Source organism: Motacilla alba, chromosome 1A (genome assembly GCF_015832195.1).
Source record: "Motacilla alba alba isolate MOTALB_02 chromosome 1A, Motacilla_alba_V1.0_pri, whole genome shotgun sequence".
Taxonomy (NCBI): Eukaryota; Metazoa; Chordata; class Aves; order Passeriformes; family Motacillidae; genus Motacilla; species Motacilla alba.
This window is the reverse complement of record NC_052031.1, coordinates 63,194,410-63,216,102: the sequence shown is the minus strand read 5'-3', so window position 1 is coordinate 63,216,102 and position 21,693 is coordinate 63,194,410. Positions and strand designations below refer to the sequence as shown.

At 37.3% G+C, this 21,693-nt stretch overlaps 1 protein-coding gene across 2 annotated transcripts in view; it reads left to right on the top strand.

Moving 5' to 3' along the window:
- CCDC91 (coiled-coil domain containing 91) overlaps positions 1–21,693 on the top strand; it is a 115,911-nt gene that overhangs the window by 17,799 nt on the left and 76,419 nt on the right. For both annotated transcript variants that reach the window (XM_038154189.1, XM_038154188.1), the window contains exons 2-6: positions 4,860–4,902; positions 5,008–5,086; positions 10,083–10,240; positions 13,198–13,365; positions 15,400–15,504. In XM_038154189.1, the coding sequence (XP_038010117.1) occupies positions 4,873–4,902; positions 5,008–5,086; positions 10,083–10,240; positions 13,198–13,365; positions 15,400–15,504 (540 nt within the window). In that variant the 5' untranslated portion in view covers positions 4,860–4,872. The remainder of the gene's footprint in view (positions 1–4,859; positions 4,903–5,007; positions 5,087–10,082; positions 10,241–13,197; positions 13,366–15,399; positions 15,505–21,693) is intronic.

Sequence of the window (21,693 nt, the reverse complement as noted above, 5' to 3'; positions counted from 1 at the left end):
CAGAAATTTATCATTTGCCCTGCTCTTTATCACAGAAATATTGCCACTGTACATGCTTTCTAAATTACATCTTTTTAGTTTTGTGTTATTGGGTTTTTTTTGTGTTCTTTTTATTTTCTGGGTTTTGTTTTTTTTTTTGGTCTTTATTTTGTTTTTGTTTTGTTTTGTTGTTTTTTTTTTACATCCTATACTTATCCTGAGTAGACTTTTTGGAACCTGCAGTTTTGGCCAAAGATTTATTCTCCAAATGCTGTGGTCTATGTTATGTCCAATCAAGGGACAGCTAATGAGCCTGTCCTGGACTGAACACGTTGGATGAAGCATTTAGAAAACATAAGAATGAAAATAAAACTGATAGGTTGTCAAAGATAGGAAGTTACCTGGGGTTTGCCAGAAATACAAATGCAGCAGCCCCACCCTCAGGCAGCTCCACACACACCATTCTGACAAAATAAAAAGCAGTACATTCTGTCAGTTTTTCCATTAAAATGTACAAAATTTGGCCTCCAACTTATAGGCCAGGTTATACAGAAGTCACTTGATTGTACCTGGCAGAATCAGGTCTCTATTACCTAGACAAATTTAGATTATCAAGACTTGATTAATTTGAATTCTCACTAACCAGAGGTGGATGTGAATTCTTCCTAATTCACCTTTTGGTCTTTCCAGCACTTTTGCCTGTTGCATATGAAGAATATCAGGATTTCTAGTGGGATTACAATGTTCTTTCTCCCCCTAACTGTTGGAATGGGAAAGAGGGGCTTTTTTTTTTCTCAGCTTACATTTTTCTGCCTTATTTCTTGGGAAAGGCTCTTGATCTTCCTGTGTATAAAGACATGCTTTTGATGTGTCTGTTAGGTAAGCGCATTTCACCAAGTTCTCATGACCTCTTTTAAGCTGCTGGCCAGGCTTTGGTGACTGTATTTGGCAAAGGAAATCTTGTGAGCTTCTCAGATATGTACATCAATCTGAATAAATCCGTCATGCAGCCCTACTAGCCATGCAGGAGAAAGTCTTGAGCAACCTCATCTGAAATGCAGTGTTGACCCTGTTTTGAGCAGAAGCTTGGGTTGGATGACCTGCTGGTCTGAATTTTGGCAGAATTTACTTTTCCATTTGGTGGATTCAAACTTGTTGATAAAACCTTCTCAAAATTCAGTGGCTTGCATATTCATTGCCCATGGAAAGTTTCCTTCTTTTCATGGCATGTGACTGGAGAGCTTCTCAAGCCTTTTAGGACATGACTGTCTGAGAAGTGCAATGTTTTGGAAATGACCTGGGCTGGATGACCTACTATGTCTTTTCCAACCATAATTTCTATGACTCTGTAATTTTGAGGTTGACTTCTTGTTGCCCAATTTTACAGTTACTTAATTCCAGTATCGGGCATATTTCAAGAGACCACATTTAGTCATGGTAAGACTGTGTGGGTTGTTTTGTCTTTTTCTGTTATTTTTCAAATCCTGGAGATTGTCAGCACTTAATGTATTCTTTCCTATTCCGGTGCCACAAATAATGTTCCTGCCCTGTGAGGAAAGAAAAGTCTGATTCCCCATTTTGGAATAGATGGTTGATTAAAAGAACTTGCTCCCAGATTTGTTGCAGTTCCAAGGAGAGGTGTTAGGCTACTTCTGTTATTTATTTGTACCAGAACTGCATTTCCATCATGAGAATAAGGGATAGAATTGAGAAATTTTGTATTTGGTCAACTTTTCAGCATTGCTATCAGTTAAATTTATAATGAATTATTAATATGTTTTTAGAACTAAACGCACATGTACTTTGAGGACTGTGAATGTCTCCTATTTCTTTTTCTAAACATTTCCTATAACATTGATGTGGCCCTTTTCCCTGCAGAAGGCTCCCTCAGCATCCCTCAGGATTTATTCCATGCTTTCCATCCTAATCTGCTGCCTGCATATTTATGACACACATTGAGTTTGCCAGTTTCTGGTATTTTTAGATTTTTTTTTTTGACCACAGCAGTCAAAGCTTGGAAACAAATCAGGATTTCATTTTGAAAGAGAGGTGCATATACATGTATGAGTATATATTGTACGCACCCAAAGAGCAAACAGACCTAGAATTCTGTCACCTGGGGGAGAATCACTTGGCCTGGAATTCCTGTGGGGTTTCTGAAGAGCTGGATATTGGAGGATTAGCATTTAGGTGTGAAAACACCATTGGTACTACAGAGACTTGCTGGGGGTTTGTTTGTCTTTTATTCCATTGGATCGATATGTGGCATAATTCATAAATTAATCACACTGTTACAGCCACAAAATGTCTGTGTTTAAAATTTGTGGGGTAAAGGTAATCTTAGGTCAGAATAGTCCTGGAATTGTTACCAGGCTTAAAAAACTGCATATGAAATGCAGTAAAAAAGATGATGGATTCAATAACAGGTTGCTCTCCAGTTTTTCTTCTGCCCTACATTCTTTTTCTCTATCAAAAGTTCCATTTTATTTATGCATAGTTTCTTATAAATGTTCTTGAAGGAGAAATGGAAATCCTCACATGTTTTCCTTACAGGGCCTTCTGTCTTTACTGCCTCAGGTCAGTGTTGTATTTGAAGAGAAATCAAAGTAGTTAATCACTTCTTAGAACATGATTTTACATATTTTCTATTTTTGTTTGCCTTTTATTTTTTTAGAGACTCTCCATTTTAGCATGCCTTTCCAAAATTGCTTTAATTCTTGTTGAACTCCTCTGAACTTGTTCCAGTTTGTGTTTTTAAAATACAATGCTGAATGTAATTTCCCTGGTTGAGACACAGCCAGTTCTGAGATTATGGGAATAATGTCTCATGCACTTTGTGGAGAAAATCTGCTTTGAAGGAACTTTGTGTAGAGCCTGTAAGACCTGTTGATGTGATACAGAATGTCTCACAGATAAAATAGATAAAATACCTGTTTGCCTTTCTAAAGGCTCACTTTCTCCAGCTGGCTGCTCTGCCTGGTGCCTCAACACTGGGTTGTGCAGTGATTGTGTCAATCACCAGTCTGGTTTGGGTGGTTTTTCCCAGAATGTGGCATGAATACAGTGACATTCTCAGTTTGTGCTGTCTCCACCTGCAGTCCTGTGCTGTCCACACAATCTCCATCCATGATTTGTGCACACACGTGCTGCATTCTTGAGCTGTGTGTTACAGCTCTGAATGTTGATAGACTGCATGAATGTTTGACCAATGAACCTTAACACTGATTGGAAAAATACCCAACTACCTTCTTTCTCTCTTGGAAAATGAACCAGCACAAAACCCAACCATCACAAAGCCAACAAAACACCTCGTAGTTCCTAGAAAGATACTTAGTTCTTATACCACATGAGAATATTGAACAATACTTCAATTTAGACAAATATTTCTAGTTACACTGTGATAGTGATAATTTATCATTGAATCACAGGGTGGTTCGTGTTGGAAGGGACCTTAAAGATCACCCAGTCCCACGGCAGGAGCACCTTCCACTATCCCAGGTTGCTTCAAGGCCCATCCAACCTGTCCTTGGACACTTCCAGGGATGGGGCAGCCACAGTTTCTCTGGGCACCCTGTGCCAGGGCCTCACCACCCTCACAGGGAAGAATTTCTTCTTGACATCCAATCTGAACCTACTCTCTTGTAAACAGTTCCTTTCCATCTTTTCTGCAGTAATGAAAGTTTATCCAGCCTATAGACTGTTTTAACTGAAGTAAATTAGCTTCATAAACATTTTAACATCCTATAAAGACCATATAGGTTTTTTGGATCATCCTTCATATACCTCTCAGAATTACAGATATATATATATATATATATATATATATATATATATATATATATATATATATATTATTAATACATAATACCTTTCTCTCAACAGCTTTGTATATCTTGAGTTAGTTTCATTAGCTGAGTAACTTAGCCTGCTTTTTTTTAAACTGAGCTGCAGTTTAACTATAAATATATCCAAATGCCACAGAATTCAGGGCTGCAAGTCAAAAATGCTGATCAGATTGTAAAATCTTAATCAGTCCCTCCATGAAACCTAGGGACGGACCTCTGTGGTATCAGAAAAATTTCCAGAAATTCACCACAGTCTTTTTCCAAGCTGTAGTTTGTTCTGATGTTGCCAGACAGCTAAGAAGATATGGGAAAAGCAGGAAATCTTTTTGGATTTAATCACAGTGCTGATTTTGAAAAGCAACTGAACAATGGAAAATATTTTTTATGCTTTAAATCATAAACACAAAACTATACGAGGTCCATAGGAGATCGTGACTGCATTAAGATAGATTGTTTTCCCTATGAGTAAAGATAACCCTTCATTTTGGAATCTGGTGGTCAGAAATCCTATTTCCTAGACATATTTATGAATTTATTTGTTTATTTTTTAATATATATATCCAGACTAGATTATTTGATAGTTCTAGTACCATTTATTGAGGTACTGGGGACCTGTTTACTATACCTGAAATCTTTAGATGTAACCTTTAGGTAACATCTTCCTATTTTCCTCTGTGAGGAAGCTTTTCCTGCATTTTTGCTTTCCAAAGATGTTGGACTATGTTGATGGGCAGTGCTTATGTTTTCCCCTGAAGTTATTCAAGTTCTGTTGTAAAACACCCAATGTTTTGTATTTTACTCGATCAATAAAAAAAGTGCTTCTTAAGCGAGATCCTGCAGTTCTTGGCCTTGCATCCTCTGTGTGAAAATTTTCTTATTTAGGCCCCTTTATCTGTTTTAGGACTTACAAATGATGGAGACTTCAGGTGGGCTGTGGAGATGAGATTGGAGGGAAGGATTGAATGCTCATTTCTGAGCAAGCGGGGGATGAGGTTATGAAAATGTTTTAAAATCAAGATTTCTTTTTTGTTCTAGTGCCTGCTGAAAGATGGATGATGATGACTTTGGAGGATTTGAGGTATGCTGTTTGGATAACTTTGCTTTGAAATTTAACAATTTTCAACTATTTTATGGACATTTATAGCATTTTGTAAAATATATAACAGTTTCTTCTTGTTTCCAGGCAGCAGAGAGTTACGAGTTTGGAAATGGTGAAAAGCAGACCACATCTCCTGCTATTGCTTGGGCAGCATTTCCTACAGGTATTGACAGAATCACTGTAAAAAATCTTAATATTCTATTCCTGTCCTTATGTACTCACTGTAAAAATCAGGGCTTAGAAGGTTGTGTACAATAAAATAATGTAAAATAAAAGAATAGCCAGCAGTCAAAACTTGAGCATAAGGACATTCCTGAGCAATTATTTTGGGAAGCTGCACTTCTCAAAGTTAATCTTGATCAAGGAATGAAAGAGAAGTTCAGTTTATACAATAGAAAAAGAATGGAACTTCTTCATTCAAAGGATATTCTTTTCTACTGAGTTGGAAGATCGTTGCAAATTGTGGGAAAACAGAAAAAGGTAAAAATAGGATTGTGATGAAGTCTTTTACTGGCTTTGGGAAAGAAGGGTGGAATGAGAATGATTGTTTTTACTTAAGCCATTTATATAGTTGAAAAATATATTACATATTCTTTACCTCAAGCAGAAGCAGAAACATTAGAGAACCGATTTATTAATTTATACGAGTGTCTGGTGCCTGTCTGGATTTTAGGAAATTGATAAAAGTTTATTGATAAATGTATATTATCAGTAGAACTAAAATATTATGGAGGTGTTACTGATTTTGTTGTGGTCTAGATTTCACTCTTCACAAAACAAAACAGCACTTTTGCAGCATCAGGAAAAAATGACCAACAACCCATATTGTATTGTTATGTAGAATAAATTATGCAAAATAAGGCAGGGATTTTTCTTAACATGAGCTCTCCATAAATCATGTTCTTAAAATGTTTTTATTAATTTATTTCTGGCTTTCATCTCTTACAGAATAATTAGTTTTATTTGTCATTGAAACAGAGGAAAACAAATACTAAGGAAGCAATATTTTTCCAAATAACTTTATTATTCATCTTGTCATTTTGAATGATATTTAAAATTACTGCCGAAATTCAGTAGCATGTTCTAATGTGTTTAATAAATTATATCCAATATGGCTGTGCAGTGTCTGTCAGTGAAGTCCAATTAAAATCCTGTAAGGTGTGTAGAATTGAAATTATTTGTACATAATACAGAAGTTTTTTTGTATGATTTTAAGTGACACAGAAATCCTAGGATAAGTTATACCAAGGTATTTTAAGGATTTTAAAATTAAAAGAAAACTCCTGTATTCTGGATATTTTGTTACTGTAAAATCTTGACGTGACTTTTTCATGCAAATATTGCTGTGAATAAATTAGTTCATTACAATAGGCAAGGTTTTACTTGTATTGGCCAAGTGCTTCTTGGGCATTGACTTGTAGATGGATGTTTTTAGTAACAGAAACAACTGAATTGTCTGCCCAATGTTATCTCTATATAAAGATGTTTCTGTCTTATCCTAGAAATTTCTTAGTAAGGCTTGCTGAAAAATTCAAGTGTATTATGGTGATATTGAGGGGATTTTGATAAATTTGGGGGGTGATAACATTGCATACACCCAAGATTTGATGAACTTTCCAGAGGAGGAGTTACTCATCTTGTGAATTTCCTACACATCTGCTGTTTGGAAGTTATAAAACAAAACTCTGAAGCCTGTGGCTGTATTTTTCAGTGTGCAGGCAGAATTCAGAAATTATTTCTAAGGCCTCAATGGTGACTTCATTGCACTTTTGCCCTTGAAATTGGTCTTGGGCTTCTTACTATTGTTTTGGTAGTATGGACCACCTGGCTGTAGATTTAAAATGTTAGGATAGTAGATGCAATTACTTTTCTTCTGGAATAGTTTGGCTTTGGAGGAATAAAATGTGGGGAAGAGCTTTGTGCTGTGAGTTACCAGAAATAATCTTGAGAGTGCAGCAGAGTGGTTTTTCCCACTGTGATCACAAAACCAGTTTTAAACTCAAACTTTCTACCTGAATGTTAGTTTTAATGAAAATGTTCAGGGATAGAGTTTTCAGTGTATGCAGTATAAATGAAAGTGTCCTTAAATTGTAATGTCAAGGCAGGGGAATTGAGGAAGGAAATTTAATTTTGTTTCTGTTTTATTTTATTATATTTTATTTTATTTTATTTTATTTTATTTTATTTTTAATTAGCTGAAATCTACATGTAGGGGAACTGTGCTACGAGTAGTTTGCAATATTCTACAAAAATATGTCAAATAATTATTATATTTTTTTTGCTTAGAGCTCTGCTGTCATATTTCTTCTTAATTGGTAGATATAAGTAACATCAATTAGTAAATATTACCCATGTGGTACATTTGATATTTGATGTCTTTATTCTGAAACTCAGTAAAAAGGCCAAGACTCAATTGGAATGTTGATTTAACAGTTCATGTTCTTCATCCATTTGGTTTTGTTTTCAGAATTTCTGATCCCCCAGGAATTTTAGTAACTGTTTAAGCTTCATTACCAGCATAAAGACACAGAATTTTCCTTGCATTAGCAAGATTGCAGGCTGTCCCTGGTCTCTGCTGCTATTAACAAACTGTGTGGTTCTGGCAGTTCTTACATACAAACTTATGACAGAATATTCTTAATATTGAGAAGCCTGGTCTTCAGAAATCATTAGATACTTTTAAAGTGCAATTCTGGGAATAACTTATATCTGCATCTTATTTCAGCCTTTTCAGGTGTATGACTTTTGATATACCTGTGATTGAGTGAATGCTTCTTTACTCTATAGTGCTGCAGCTCTCACTATTGAATAAATTTATTTGAAAATTCATCAGACTTAACCTGCTGAAGTCAGGTCAGGTAGTTCCAACAGAGGCAAGTTTTTGTTCCAGGGGTTGTGAAACTGTTCCATTATGGTTACTAAGGCATGGTAAGCAGGAATGATTTAGGGGTTCTCTTTATAAGCGAATTTTGAGCTGAATTATATGCAATTTCACCAGTATATACACAAGAGGAAAGAATTAAAGAGAGCTTGAATTACAGACATAGCACATGTAGTTCTAGGAATGTCTAATTTATGAATCTTTTGCATTGCTGAAAAGTGAAAAGAAGGTTTTGTAAAAAAAGATGTTTGAATGATACCTTGGAAAGTCGCCACCTTTTCTTGTCTTCTGCAAGGTCATGTGTTTAGCTGAAAATTTTAAACCAAAATGCTCTGAAGTGCTCACCAGTGCTTGCTCCTCATTTCCTAGGTTTCATTTTGACAACTTAAGGAGTGGGGATTTTGTTTCTGGTTTGGTTTGTTCTCCCCTTCAAGATGCAAAGCATTCATTACTATAATTACAACTACTGAAAGCTCCACCTGATTGTAGAAGATTCCACATAAAACTCTACTACCTGAAAAATGGAGTTTTATCTCTAGGATTGGACACTCCAAAACATGTGAATACCTAAAGCTCTAATCTCAGCAAGTCTACATGAGTGCCCAGTCTCCATGGCTGTTTTTTCTTTTGTGATAAATTATTTATATGTGAACCATGCCTGTGCTATGGTAATCCTCACCAAAGGTTGAATACTCTCATCACAAGGATCATGGTCAGTTTTTCCATATGAGCTGACAGTTTAAGTAAGAGAGCCACTTTCCTGCTTGGTCAGAAATTGCCTGGTACATTATTTTAGCTGTTTTTCCATCAGATGGAAATTGATTTAAAACTGAGGCTCAGGCCATTAAGTGATAGCATGAGACCTTAAGGTTTGTTTAGACACAAAAAGATCATCTTCTATGTCACTTCACTGCCACTTGAATTAACAGAGTAGGTAATGTTTGTAGGAAGCTTCATTTGAAAGGAGACATTTGGAATGGGAGGGGAATTTTATCTTAAGGTACTTAAAGCCAAAAAAGCCAAATTTCCAGTTTTGGAGAAGAGTTAACTATTAAAATGCAGTTACCTAAACTGGTTCCTGTTCTGTTTGCTGAAATACTCTCCTCTAGGCTTTTTAGCCAAGTTTCCATCTTCTGCTGAGCTGTGATTTTTCTTTTTTTCTTCCTATTTTTTGGCCACTTCCAGATCTACTATCATTGCAGTTACCCTACTGATACTTTTCTGCCTCATGGTCTATTTTCTTTCTTCTTTCATTTGATGTGGTTTCCTCTGTGTTATAGCTGAATCCTAGAACTGGCAGCTGAAGAAGATGGGACAGGGAGTGCCTGGATTCAAGGATTGGTGTGTCCTTTTGAGTGCCTCAAGGCCAGTGACACCCTGATTTGTGCTGAGTACTTGTGCAGTATGAAACAGGGATATCCAGAGGCTGAGCCTTGCTCATGGCTAGTGGCATCTTTTACATGTTGCCAGAGTTGTAATAATAATGGGAGCTGCTTTTTCTGAAACAATTGGATGTGCTTTTTTGCCTATTGCAAAGACACACCTGGAGCTGACCATGTCAAAGTTTGCAGGACTGTGCTGTTAAATTAAAAATGTGTGCAAAACTTTCTCTTTTTCTTTCTTTTTATTTAGTTTTTTTAGTTTATGTCTTTTTTAAAACCAAGATTTTCTGTTGTGCTTTTTTGAAGCTTTTTATGGCATAACTGTAATTTGGTATAGAAGAGCTCTCTATATGAAGAGTTGATTCAACTTCATTTTTATTAGCTAGGGAGTTATTTACTTTGTTGTCTTTTTAGCTCTTAAAAAATATAAAGCTGTTTTATTGTCTGTCTTGGCAAGCTGTTTGTATGTGGCTTCTAAGACTGTTGTGTCTTAGAAAATAACATTTAACTTAAAAATGTATAAAACTTGGGAAATTATGAGTATAGTTTTCCCATTGACTGAAACTGATTAAAGATCATGCTGAAGCTATAAGGCTGTGTGAATCAAAAGAGACAGAGTTAAAATTCATCATTTTGAGAGCTGTTATCTTGTAAAACCTCTGTGTAAATTAAAAGTCTATATTTTTTGTGACTATGATTTTAATTGTCCTTAAGTCCATACTACTGAAAAACACAGGCACTTCGAGTGAATCACTTTTCAGTGCAATTGAATTATAAGAGGTACATAAGCTTACATCGGTATGACTAAACTTGTGATGGGTTTTCTAGGCATGGACTCCAGAAACAAAACTAATTTTTGGGCGTTTCTTAATATTGTGTGTTTTTTCTGTTTCTAGTACCTGAAGTCCATAGATCTCCTGATGTTCTCCTGGAGCGCTCTGTGCCTTCTTCCTGCCTGCTTCCTTCTGACTCTTTCATTTTATCAAGTGATAAAGTGGGAACAGTTATTCAAACAGGCAAGAGTGTGATAAATCCAGCTGTTCCTGAAGAACAGGTAATTTTTGATCTTCAGTGCAAGAATTTAATATATTAAATATCAGTGTTGCATCTTTTCAGTGCACATTTAGGTTGAAATGCTTTTTAAGGGCAAAAGGTCCTTGGATTTATGAGATGCAGACTTTGAAGCAAAATGATTTTTAGATTGTTTATGAAACCTATAACTGATAGAAACCATACTACTTTGATCTGAACTGCAAAAGAGAGATAACTGTATTGGAGTTATTAAAAGTTAAAGGCATGCTGATGGTGCTGGGCATGCATGAAGGAAATTTCAGCAGGAAGGTACTCAAAAAAACAGGCTACTTTTAAAGCTTGTCATACTTGTATGTTTTCTCAAGTGGTTGGAGGACTGGGTTTTTAGGATTTTCAAGGATGGGGCTCTGAGCAACCTGGTCTAGTGAAAGGCATCCCATCCCTGCCCATGCCAGGGCATTGGAACAAGATGATCTTCAAGGTCCCTTCCAATCCAAACCATTCCATGGTTAAAGAATTAATGTTTAATCTTTACCTAATTATAATTAAATTAATTTTAGGGGGGGGGGTTAAATTTTCCTTTGCTTTACTTTGTTTTTTCCCCATTAATTTTATAGTTGATTTTTTTTTGGTGGTAGATCTGGTGGGTTTTTAATCTCTCAGGTGGCTGCAGTGCTGCTGAGAACTGAGCTTTGTTTCTTTCTGGGGTGTTAAAATGTTTAGTTTTTAACTAAACAACTAGGTGAGCAAGGAAGGAAAAAGCCTTTCTGCCTGGAGATTGTCATAAGAATTCTATCAGAATTACAAGAGCTGCTGCAGATGAGACTTAAATAGATTTTCCCTTCTGAGTTTTTTACTGCTATTAATTGCAGTGGCCCCCATTTGAACATGTTAATTCCTTGTAAACTTCCTTGTTTCAGGATGTGGAGCAGTGCATACTTCAACTAGAAAAGGCTCTTGCCTCACTGTGAAGCAATCAGTGTTTTGGGCTATTTGTCAACCCTCCTGTTGTCAGCACTTCCTTGGTTTTTCTTTTTCAGGTAGACTTATCAAGTCTTAAGGCTGCTCCTGGTGAAAGCTGAATTACATGATTAAGTCAGATTTTAATTTTCTGATCATTTAAATGCATTTCTTTAGAGCTATTTGAACAAAATTCACAAAATACAGGTTTTGGTTTAACTGAGCCTTATCTTTTTCCTTTGAGGAGCATCTGTATGTTCACACTTCCAGAAAGACTGTGGCACCAATTGTGAATTAATTAGTTAATAAGTTACCATTTTTTGTTTGTACCCAGGCTAATGTTCTGTGTAAAGCCTATAAAAAGTGAAGAAGATATGTGCCCAGATGCAAATGATATCAAAGAAATTTATAAATCCAAAAGTCATGTGGTTTTTTTTTTTCCTTGAGAGGGAGGAGTGATTATTTTCTTTTTTGACTGATGCCAGGCACAGTAATTTTCTGTGTTGAAGGCTCTTCACCTGGCTCTTTGACAAAGTTTTGATAAGTAAATTTCTTTTACTGGAAGCATGATCAAAAAGTGATTTTCTTCAGCCACCACAGATCCTGCCTTTTTAAATTCTGGCTAACAGTGAATAACCTTCAACCTTTCTTGTTTGAGCTAGGCCAGCAATTTTAGCTTTTGTGTTCTCTGGAAAGAGCACTTGGGTTATTCCAGAACACTAAGGCTTAGGGGTATTTTTTAAAACTATTAAGTCATTTAGTTAGGTAATCTTACAGAAAAATAAAAAATACACTTTGTTACTTCAGACAAAGTGTGTGTGCAAATTCTAGTTGTAGTTCATGTTTCAGTTTTTCTCATCTTGTTCTGTTCAGCTACTGAGAGACCCATCATTCTATAAATTCTCTGTAATGCAGGAAATAGTACAAATTAAAAAACTTTATTAGCAATTCCTGCTGAAGGGAGTTGAGAGCAGGTCCTTTAACATTATTTTGAGATGGAGGTGACTTTGCACTAAGGACTAAACGAAAGGAAAATGTTTGGCAGAAAACTAAAAATATTCCTATACCTATTAGAGTGTGGTGTTAGTAGAACTATATTCTTTTATAATTCTATCTCCAGAGCCTCATGAGGTTTCAGGTAAAAAAATCCTTCCCTGTTACAGGTTCCATAATCACAGTTTTTGGTGGTGCCAGACTCTAATCTTGAGTAGTACTCAGAAATGGAATTGGCACATATGGCTTCTCTTTGCTTCTAACAGGAGAATTCAGAGCACAAACTGCACTTTTCTCTCTCTCTCTGTTTTGTCTGCTGTATTTTATATATTCATGTACAGTCAAGATCTCAGCTGGTTTTGTGTGTCACTTTATTTGAATAATTTGAGAGATATTTATGGGAAAGTCAATGCATTATCTAAATGTATGTTTGGAATGTAAGGTGCTAGGGGTGGACGAGGTCAGGTCAGTCAAACCTCTCTTTAATAAAGACACTGAGATATTCCTTTCACCACCCAAATTTCAAGCATGCTTGGCTTTCAGGTTGTTGAAAAAGTGGCAGCTGAATTAATGTACCAGTTTTTTCCTTGGAAAACTTTTCACCAGTTCTTTTGTGGTGAAAAGAGCAAGGTTTTTGCCCCCCCTTTATTTTTTTTAAAGGAGAGAAATAAAGCTTTGGATTTTGTTATCTATATCACAAAATGTTTTAAACATCTTAAACAAATTTATTTGTGTTCTTTTCTGAAAGTGTGAGTTTACCATCAGTGTTTCAACAATTTTCTGTACTTCCACAGTTAGGGAAATAGCAGTCCCTAAATGTTTAGAGATGTCTGGATTACTTTTATTCTGTTAGTCTAGCCTAAGGATGAGATACTTACTTTAGCACAAACCCTTTGTATTCCCTCCCTGTGACCACTGATTGCAGTGTGCACTTGGTGAAATCATGGAATGACTAATCCAAGGAGAGATTGTTTCCCTGAGGCATTGAGAGAGATTATTCAGTTCCACTTTTCTCCCATGAACTAGGCTCAAGCAGATATCCCAGTTGCCTCTTCAAATGTAGTTGAAGACAAGGCTTCAGCTGACGGTGAGACAAAGAGAACAAAGGAACCCAAGAGCTGCCTTCAACAAGCTGTTGCAAACCTCGAAATCAAACTCTGCAGTGCTGAAGAAGAAAAACTAAAAATCAAAAAGGTATGAATAGTCATTTTGAAGGAAAACATGTGGCATTTATATAGGAATTAAATATAGGTGGAGCTGGCAGAGGTTTAAAATTAATTTTAAATTTTCTTTTCATAGAAATTAGCCAAATTCCAGAGAAACTGACCAAATTTAGAATCACAGACTTCCATGACTTCCAAGACTATCAAGTTCAACCTGTGCCAGATCCCCACCTTGTCACCAGCACAGAGCAGAGTGCCACATCCAGGCATTCCCTGGACACTTCCAGGGATGGGGACTCCACCACCTCCAGGGCACCCCCTGCCAGTGCCTGACTCCCTTTTCCATGGAGAAATTCCTGTGGATGTCCAACCTGAACCTCCCCTGGCACAACTTGAGGCCATTTCCTCTTGTCCTGTCCCTTTTTCCTGGGAGCAGAGCCTGACCTCCACCTGGCTAAAAGAGATAAGGTCCCCTTGAGTCTCTGTTTTTCCTCAGCCTCTTCTCATCAGATTTGTGCTCCAAACCCTTCTCCATCTCCATTGTCCTTTTCTGGATGCTCTCTAGAGACTGGCCAGAACTGTGCACCTGTGCACACCACTCAATTTAGCTGAAATACTTTTTTTTTTTTTAGGTCTGGTGCCTATTTTAGGCTGAATTTTTGTAAACTGTCAGGGAAAAAAACCCCAAACTTTTTTAGCCTAACTGATAAAGAAAAGGGACAAAAAAAGAAAAAGAGGAAGATACAAGCTTTCTCAGCATGAGCTTTGTTTCATTTTTTGGGGGTGGGAATTCTAGTAGCTAAATTCTTCATATTCATTCTGCCCTGAATACAATATAAGCACCAAGCAGGGATGTGCCTGCAGTTACACATCTGAGTCAGCAAAAGGTCAGTGATGCATGGGAGAGTGAGTTTAACTTCTGTTATTCTTAATACTATTTCTTGGGAGGCCTCAAGCTGTGCTGGGGAAGGAGAAATCAGCTTTTTGGAAATGAAAATGAGGGTGAATACCTCGAGCCAAGGATGAGGAGGTCTGCAATAGGCTGGTTTTGCTAAGTGTGTGAAGGAAATTTTGAAGGGAAGCAGGAATACAGGCTGGCAGAGGAGACAGGTTGAGACAGAGGCTTTAGATTGGTGTTCCACAGTCTGTTTCTATCTCACCAGTGAAGTCTCTCAAACTGTTTTGACTATTTTGTCCAAAAGCAGGGTTGAACTAAGAAGACCTGCTCTTTCTGTCCTCCTCATGACCCTCTCAGTCGTGCCTTTGTTTGAATAGCTGTGCCGTGACCTGGCAGGTCATTTGTTTCTATACTGGCTTCCTGCATGGCTTGGAGAAATAGTTGCTCTTGAGCAACTGAAAGGGTGCCAGCAGCTTATGTACAATAGCAATGGCTGCATTAAGGAAAAATAAAAATCTTTAGCTCTTTGTGCAGCAAATCATTTCGAAGTTTATTGTCAGTGGCGTTATTCTCCTTCCTCTCTACAGGTTCACGTTGGGCAGGCTTCCAGAGTGGGTCTCTGCAAGATCCCAGAATATTTTAAGATTTTATTCATTTTGGAGATGTAGATAGAGATCATTCTATGCATGCATAAATGTCATAGGATTGCTGCCTTTTCAGTGAAAACATCTGCTGACAGTACATTTAATATGCTGCTTTTCAAGTGCAGAAAGGCAGAGCAAGATACTAAAAATACAAAAATAATTGGAACAGGATAGAATGGTTCCAGTTGGAAGGGACTGTAACAACAGGTTCAGCTTCCTGAACCCTTCAGGGTTCAGAAGAAGTTAGATGATGTTATTAAGAGCACCTTGGCCACTTCACATAGGTAATTCCTTATACACGGGACATGCCTTGGGTTTTAAATAACTCACACTTGAAAATACTGTGCCAATTTAAAGACTGCAGTCAGATTTTTCTTGCACAACCCTTTATCTCTGTGATAATTATTAGAGCAAATATCACCGTTATCAGAAATTAAATTAGTTTGAATGGTTTAATGGACCTGTATTTTCAAAATTCGCAAATGTGTGTAATTTCATGTGTCTTATTTTACAAACTTTATAGGAATTGGAATGTTTGCTGGAAAAACATAGTATGCTAGAAATGGATTTTTTGAAGGAAAAAAAAGAAAAAGTACTTCCACATCAGGATCATTACAAGACACTCCAGGTAATTTCTTTCTTGTAGTATCTTTGTTTTTCAGGAGGGTTTTTTATAGAGTATATTTATGTCCAATAAATATTCTTTTTGGTATCTGTGGTCTTGCTCCAAAGTGTTTTGAATTTAAAGAATTTCTAAGGGTTTTAGATCAGAGCCTGATTTTTTACATTAACAGGAATGTAAGTTTAATATCCTACTTGCCTAACTTCATTTTTGTAACTCAGAACACTCTTCTTAGTTAGGACCTATTTCATAAAACAGATGAAAAAGAAACCACTTTGCTCAGTAGTTGTGTTTAACAGCATGGCTTAGCATGTTCTAGAGTGCTGTGGCCAACTGTTTGTGCTGTTTCACCTAACTTCAATATGGAATAATTCATGCTGAACAATAAAAATCTGCTAAATGTAATTAGGTGATAAACAGTGGAATTACAATTGTTTCCCTTGTAAAAGTTGACACCTTCCATTAAATACATGTGTAAAGTTTCACATTCCAGACAAAATTTTCATTGACGTTTTCAGTCATCTTCCAGTGTTAGAGCAAAGCAAACTGTGTTTCAGCATTTCAGAAGCTTGTGTCTGTAACTCAGCTTCACTTAATTTTTTTGCTGCTGTGGATGGTCTTTAATAGCTTTGTTTCTCATTTTTATTTAAAGGGTTGCTGTAGTAATTTGTTTTGCATTTCTGATAGCAGTACATTCTGGAATTTACAGTAATATAATAATCTAATACTGGTTTTTTTCCTTTTTTGTGTGTCACACTTTACTCAATGAAAGAAATGTTTGCTTAACCATGACATAAAATGAAGTTTAACTTAAAACCCTCATGATTTATGGAGTACCAAGTGGTTAAAGTTATTGGTTATTCTAAACAGTAGAATGGGTGGATTTCATGTTGTTAATACTTACTTCTGCTTGAAGATCACTTTGAATTTGAATAGTGGAAATGCTACTGAGGCTTGCAGCTATCAGTCTATATCATAAGAGTCTTTGAATCTTATAGTACTGCAGTTTTCAAAAATGGCAATAAAAGGGTCATAACCTTCAACTTTACAGAAATGCTCATGTGCTTCCTCTTGATGTCTTCTGGGTACAGCCAGAATCAAACCAGAGGAGGAAAGTGAGTCATGCTTCTAAGAGCTGCCTGTTAAAGTTACTTTCAGGAGACTTGAATTGTGGATGGCTTCTGTTACTACAGCTTTTAGTTTCTTTTGTCTTTCTCCTCTGGCTCCTGCAGCACGAGGGTCACCACCTGTGGCCACACACGGACAGAGCTGGCAGCTCCTGAGGACAGATGTCTGTCCCACTGGCTCTGCCTTTTCCACTGGTTATTAGTGCTGGTTATCAGTGCTGTTGACCTGAAAAGCTTTAAACCAGACTGCAGTGGTGCCTCTGGCACAGCTTTGGGAACCCTCAGGATGATATTTCCAATGGAACCGATGCCAGCGTCCAAAGCTGTAGGTGTGCATTGACTTAATTCCTTTTAAATGAGATTGCTGTGTTAATGTTTGAGTAAAAAGTATAAAACCAATGCCTCAGGAGACTCTTCTAACTGCCTTTTACATGAACATGCACTGTTTCATGCACCTTTATATTTACTAATTAACTGGCTTCTGGCACTTGTGGCAGGGAATTTTCAAAAGCTGCTCTAGATATAACAAAGCGAGTCAGTTAATCTGTTAAAACCTAGTTTTAACAAGGTGGTATTTAGATAAGGCCCTTTTTTTTGGAAGAAGAAGTTACTGTGCTTAGTTCTGAGAGAAGATTTCAGTGATCTTTGTCAACTGAGTCACTAATCTAATTTTTTTTTTTTAACATCTTTTCCTATTGGTTTCTGCCTCAGTCAAGGGTGACAGTTATGTTACCACAGTTTTGTTCTCACAAAATTGCATCAGTTAAATATGTTTTAGGTTTTTTGATATAGAAAAAAATAACCTTTGAAAGGCAAGGCAGGAACATAAAAATATTTTCTCTAAGCTGGGTTACCATTCTGATGAAGCAAGTTTTGTTCTGGACCAGTCCCAAACTTTCTTCATCACAGGTGTGCAAAAAAAGCCCTAAACTGAATTTGGTAGTTCTGAAAAATTGAAGAATTGAAGGCTAGTGATAATCACTATTCCTAAGCATGGGAGGCAGAATTCCAAATCTTTGGTATAGTGTTAACATTTAACCAATGGATGACGATAAGAGATATCATACCACATTTATCATTGTGTAAAACCAAAAAGTAAAAAGTTCTGTGTTTCATCTAAATAAAAATAGCTTTTAAAAAAAATCAAGATTGAACAGACCATGTAGTATTTTCACATTCTTAACATTATTTCCATATGTAACTGCAACAACCAGAGACAGTAAAGGGGCAGCAGTGGGTTCATAAACAGAATAAACAAATTGCTATTAACTGGTATTATAGAGTTGTTTGGATATTTAATGCAATGGTCTCTTTGAGGTCTTGAATTCTTATAAGCTAATAAAATTAGAGTTATGATTCCCACATTCCTGCTTCAGTGTTTGTACTATTTAAGAGGCAGAACAACATAGTATATTTCCAACTTCTTTACTTGCAAATTGGAATGGAGTTAAAATTGCTGTGGGAAGTGGAATTTTAGGGGTTTTGACTTGTGTGTAGTGTTGCAACCATAAAGTTGCAATCTTTGCCTTATAATTCCTTGCTTATTTTAGGCAGCAGAGAAACAGGTGCAAATGTATGTCTGATTTTTATATTTTCTTGGTTGGTATGTCAGTTTTATATTTTTCCCTTTTTTGATCGGAGTATATATATTGATCTCAACTTTTAACTTCAGCTCTTCCTTAGGTGTGAGTTGCTACATATTTTTAAGTCATTTGGGGCTAGTAAGTCATACAAGGTTTTGAAGGTAATGCAGATTTAGTGGTCACTTAACAGAATTTTAGATTTCTAGGATTGTAGCCACATTACAATAAGTTGTAGAAATAAGCAAAGGCTGAATTTTAAAACAACCAAACTCCAATTTGCAATACAGGGAAAACCATCAATAGCAAAATTAACATTCCTGTTCAGTGGATGATGTTCTCTTGCTCACAAATCACTGAGGGATCACTTAATTTGAGAAGGGAAAGTAGTGCCTTATTTCCACTTCTCTGAATAGGAACTTAATTCTTGGGACAGATTGTTTGACTGATAAGGCCCCTGATGTTTGGTCTGTCTACAGACAACTGGTTTTGATGATTCACTGAGAACTGGATCATACTTTTCACTGCTATTTGTTTGATTTACCACACACTCACATTTGAAGAAGTGCTGCATTGCCACTGGAAAATTCTAGTTGCGGTTATACACATTTTTTCCCATCATCATCCCTTTCTGGAAGTTAAACAGGCTGTTTTTCTAAAGAACAATATAGTTGCTGTGGTGTGACCTCTTTTTGAAATAAACTTCTTTTTTATCTTTTGACAACAGACTTCTGTTCTTCCAACTTATCAAACCTATAGTTGTTATGAAAACACCAACAGTTTTTTTTCCTTTGGAAACCATTGTTTCTGTTGCATCTTTCTGTAGGGAGCATCTTAGAAATTTTTATTTTAAAAGGGATTTTAATATGCTTATTTGATGCAGCAGTATTACTGTTATGGCAAAGAATTGTGATTGGAAGTGAATTGGTTGCTAGTGCGACTTCACTTTACATAACATTTTTGTGTGTAAGAAAGCAGGTCAGATAGGCTCCTTGTTTGAGTGGTTTTTCAGAAGGGCAGGAGAGGAAGATTATCCTAAGGAAAACTTTGACAGAACAGTACAGAATGATCCAAAGAAAGTTCACTAGGTTGTGCAGTAACACCTAGGTGGGATAAAAGGTAGCAATAACCTAAGTTCAATCATTGCAGGTGTTAGGTGTTGTTTCATTTATGTATTTCTGTGGCTGTTGGTGTTTTGGGAGATTTTTCATTTGAGTACCTGTACAAATGTCACATTTAAATTATACAGCTTCAAATTATGAGGAAAAGTCTTTAAACACAGTTATATAAAGATAGAAAATGGTAAACCTGAGATTTTGGGCCAGTTTGTTCCCTCTTAATTCTGAAGGATGACTTTATTTTGTTTTGATTAATATCTCTTGTTGTTTTGGAGGTTTTTATATATTAGACCCATATGTCACACGAATTCACATAAACCAGCATGCATATTTGGTGGTGTCTGTCTCCTTGTTTTTGAAGTTAGTGCTTCCACTTCCCTTTTATGTCAGAGTTTAGTGATGTTCATATATGCAGGCCTCTTGCTGCCTGTGCTTGACTTTCCACTTGTCCCTGTGGACCATTCTTGGTTTTGGAGGAGATAATCCCTGAGCAGGCACCAGCTCCTTTGGAGCTTTCTCTTTAGGGTGGTGTCCATGTCCCAGGCAGATCCCAAAGAGGCCAATGCCTTCGTCCCTCAAGCCCAGTGTTGTGATCCTCGGTTTTGTCCTTCTCCTGAACTCACCCTCTCATGGTCACTGCAGTCAGGGCAGATCTTCATATCCTCAGAGAGTCCTCCCATGTTTTTAATGCTCAGGTCCAGCAGAGTGCCTCATGGATTGTTGCTCAGCTGCCTGTGTTCCAGGGCTTGTTATCCGTGTGCCCCAGGAGTCTTCTGGATCACTGCATTGTCCCACTGGCAGATTCTGGGGGTTGTAAAAATGTGGGTTTTAGAATTGTAGGTGCTGCTGCCTATTTCTTGTCCCCAACAAACCTCTCCTGGTGAAAGGGAAGCTGAGTTAATATTCAGGCCACACAGTCAAACCTCCACTCAACGCTCACCACAACTGGCTCAGCGATAGAAGCAAGAAAGGCTCTTTTGCAAGGTTTTATTCCAGCAGGGTCTCATGTAGGAGAAGGGGAACCCAGCGAGAAAGAGGAAGAACCACGTGGAGCAGGCAGCTTAAGAAGGGGAAGGGATGGGAGGCAGAGCTAAGGGCTGGGCAGAGGGCACTGGCCTCCAGGGGAAAGGGGGTGGCCACCAGGGATGCCAACCAGTGAGGGGACAGGGAGAGGAGAAGCTAGGGGAATTGTGACATGGAAGTCCATGGGGCAGTCTGCTTTTCCCCCCAGGAGGGCTAACCCCATGGTGAGTAGCTACTGCTGTTTCCAGGGCCGAGGGCTTGGGAATTGGCCGAGGCGGGAGAGTTCATGGGATGCCACAGGGTTGGACACATTCCTTGTGAGGAATCACATGAGGCTCCCTCCTGTTGTCTGGAGAAGGTGTCACCTGCCCCATCCTTCTGGAGACTGTCTGGCACAGCAATTCCCACTTTGCTGGCCTTCCTTCTAATCCTGACCCCCAAATCCTTCACTGATCCCCTACCCCAAGACAGAGCTCCACACATTCCAGCTCCTCCCTCCCACACAAGGTGATGCCCTGTCATCGCCTTCGTGGCCTTTCCTTCCAGGAGAGTGCATTTATGATCCTGGAAAAGGTGTTCTGCAGGAGGTTGGAAACAGGTCTTGGAGGTAGGTGGTTTTTATGGCTGGAGTACTAGAAAATGTATGTTTTCTTACAAAACTAATATATGACTTACATCCTGTTAAACACTATCTTCTAAGAAAATATTTAGGTTGGTTTTAGGTGCAGACATAGAGGAGACAGAATGTTAATAACAAAAAAAAATAGGTGTGAAAAAAAAAGTTTATGTACTGTACCTGCAAACAAATTTATAAATGAGATTCCAGGAAATTTCATGGGTCACAGCAGGGTTTAAAATTATGGAATATGGAAAAAAAGGGGAATTTTCAGAAAAGACACTTTAACAGATAGCAGTGCATCTTTTTGCTAAACAGCTAAAGGTATTTATGGATATGGCAACAATCCCTTGCCCACCTCTTTTTCAAGTGAGTGCCAGATACCTCACGTTTATTTATTCACCTTTATTTTTTTTAATGTTACTCTCTGTACTCTTCTTTCAGACACTCATTTTTATTCAAAGTCTTTATTTATTATTAATTTCAGAGCTGTTTACATTTTGGCCTGTTTCCCCCTTGCCCTCACTGCCCCCCTCTCCCCCCCCAGTTTTGATGTCTTATTTCCTCTAAATTATTTTTCCATTCATGAGGAAAAATAACTTTTTATTTGTATTACAGAAAGATTCTGCTCCTTTGCCTTATGTTTTCCTTTTAAACGTCAATTATTTTATTAATTGCTTTGTTGTCTTGTTTCAGGATTATTAATTAGAAGAGTGGATGTAAGACTAAGC